Genomic DNA, 1,754 nt, shown 5'->3' on the forward strand with positions numbered 1-1,754 from the left:
TTTTTTTAGGATAAGCAGGGTGGGGAGGTGATGTGGCACTCACCCGTGTGCCCTCGCAGGGCCATCGCCATGTCGGTGTCGCACAGCTCCAGGCTGAACAAGCTGGTGCGGGAGCAGTACATGAGGCTGCCCCAGGATGGGATGGTACAGGTGACCTACGTCTGGATCGATGGCAGTGGGGAGGGCGTGCGCTGCAAGAGCAGGACTCTGGACAAGGAGCCCAAGAGCATCGAAGGTAAGGCTGCTGTTCATCCCTCTGGGTGATGGGTGGCTCGGTGGAGGGCCCTGAGCATCGCTGGGAAGCAGTTCTGGGCTGCTTTGGTTGGTGGGAGTTGGCACCTGCCATCTCTGGTTGCGTGGCACTGGTGATACCTGCTGCAGTTGACTTTGTGGGGTTACCCTGAGCGGCAGGTAAATATCCAACCTGCGTCGCTGCGGTTTGCTTAAGCCGTTAATCTCTGCTATTAGCGCTGGGTGGGAAGGGGAGGATGAGTTCCTCGCCTCTTGCCACCTGGCAAACAAGCACAGGGACGTGGCAGCATCTGGATGGGGTTTGGCAGAGGGAGGTGAAGTGGCTGGGACTGATCCTGATGGTGCTGGGGAGGTGAACACTGGAGCACTGATAGGCTCTGGGGATGTGCCAGGAAACCTTTGTCGCCATCATCCCACGGCACTCAGTGCCCCCTGGGTGTACCAGCCTGGGCTTGAACCACCAGCACTTGGCACAATCCATATGTGACATACCTTGTCCCAATCCTGCTCCCCTCTCTGTCCCTGTCCTGCCTGGCAGATGTCCCCGAGTGGAATTTCGATGGCTCCAGCACGGCACAGGCAGAGGGCTCCAACAGCGACATGTTCCTGGTGCCTGTCTGCATGTTCAGAGACCCTTTTTGCCTGGACCCCAACAAGCTGGTGCTCTGTGAAGTGCTGAAGTACAACAGGAAACCTGCAGGTGAGCACCTCCAGCGTGCACCCCCCGTGTCCTGAGGGTCACCCACTTATTATTTATGGTGCCATCTCCCCAAGGGACATCTCACTCTGGACCACTGGCCCTGGGGACAGCTCAGCACTGAGCACTTGGCCCAGGGCTCTGAAATCCAAGCACTGGTGGCAGTGGATGTTTGCAGGAGCCTGTTCTAGTGGTGTGGAGCGAGGAGAAGAGCAGTGAGACGTGGAGCTCAGGGCACTTGCCAACTCGAGCTCGCTCAAGGCGTTGCCCGGCTGTGGAGCCTGAGTGCACCCAGCCCCGGGGTTACCACGGGGGAGCAGGAGCTGGAAGCTCAGGGGGTTTACCATCCCAGGTTCCTGGTTGCTCTCCTTGTTAGAGGGTGGCTGCAGAAAGGAGGGAGAAGGTGCTGGGGTGGTGTTGGGCTGGCTCGGGGTGACCTTTTGCAAACTGCCCCCGGGCGCGACAGCTCTTGGGCTTATCACTGTAGGCAGAACTCTGCAGTCCCAGCGTCTGTCCTGGCCCTCTGATAAAGCCCCAGACACAGGAAGGGAAGCTGATTTGCAGGATCACGCTATGGGGCTCCCAGAGGGATTTTTTTTGCCGACAAATAACCGGTGATTTTCCAGTCCAGCGGGGGGAGGGAGAGCATCCGCGGGGTGATGCACACAGCTGCCGGGGGAGCGGAGGGTGCGGGGATGGTGAAAGACAGGGCTGGTTCCTCCTCGAGCAGCGTCCTGCCCGTCGGCCACGGGGGGAGCGTCTCGCTTGAGGTTCCTGCCCGGCAGCTCCTCTGCCGGAGCGATTT

The 1,754-nt window shown here is 59.9% G+C and overlaps 1 protein-coding gene across 1 annotated transcript in view; it reads left to right on the forward strand.

Annotated features, from left to right (window-relative positions):
* The first annotated feature begins 56 nt into the window (after positions 1-56).
* LOC103801726 (glutamine synthetase) overlaps positions 57-1,754 on the forward strand; it is a 4,958-nt gene continuing 3,260 nt past the window's right edge. Inside the window, exons 1-2 of the mRNA XM_009074150.1 lie at positions 57-235; positions 791-952. Of these exons, the coding sequence (XP_009072398.1) occupies positions 70-235; positions 791-952 (328 nt within the window). The 5' untranslated portion in view covers positions 57-69. The remainder of the gene's footprint in view (positions 236-790; positions 953-1,754) is intronic.

The sequence above is a fragment of the Acanthisitta chloris genome, unplaced genomic scaffold, assembly GCF_000695815.1.
Source record: "Acanthisitta chloris isolate BGI_N310 unplaced genomic scaffold, ASM69581v1 scaffold32874, whole genome shotgun sequence".
NCBI lineage: Eukaryota > Metazoa > Chordata > Aves > Passeriformes > Acanthisittidae > Acanthisitta > Acanthisitta chloris.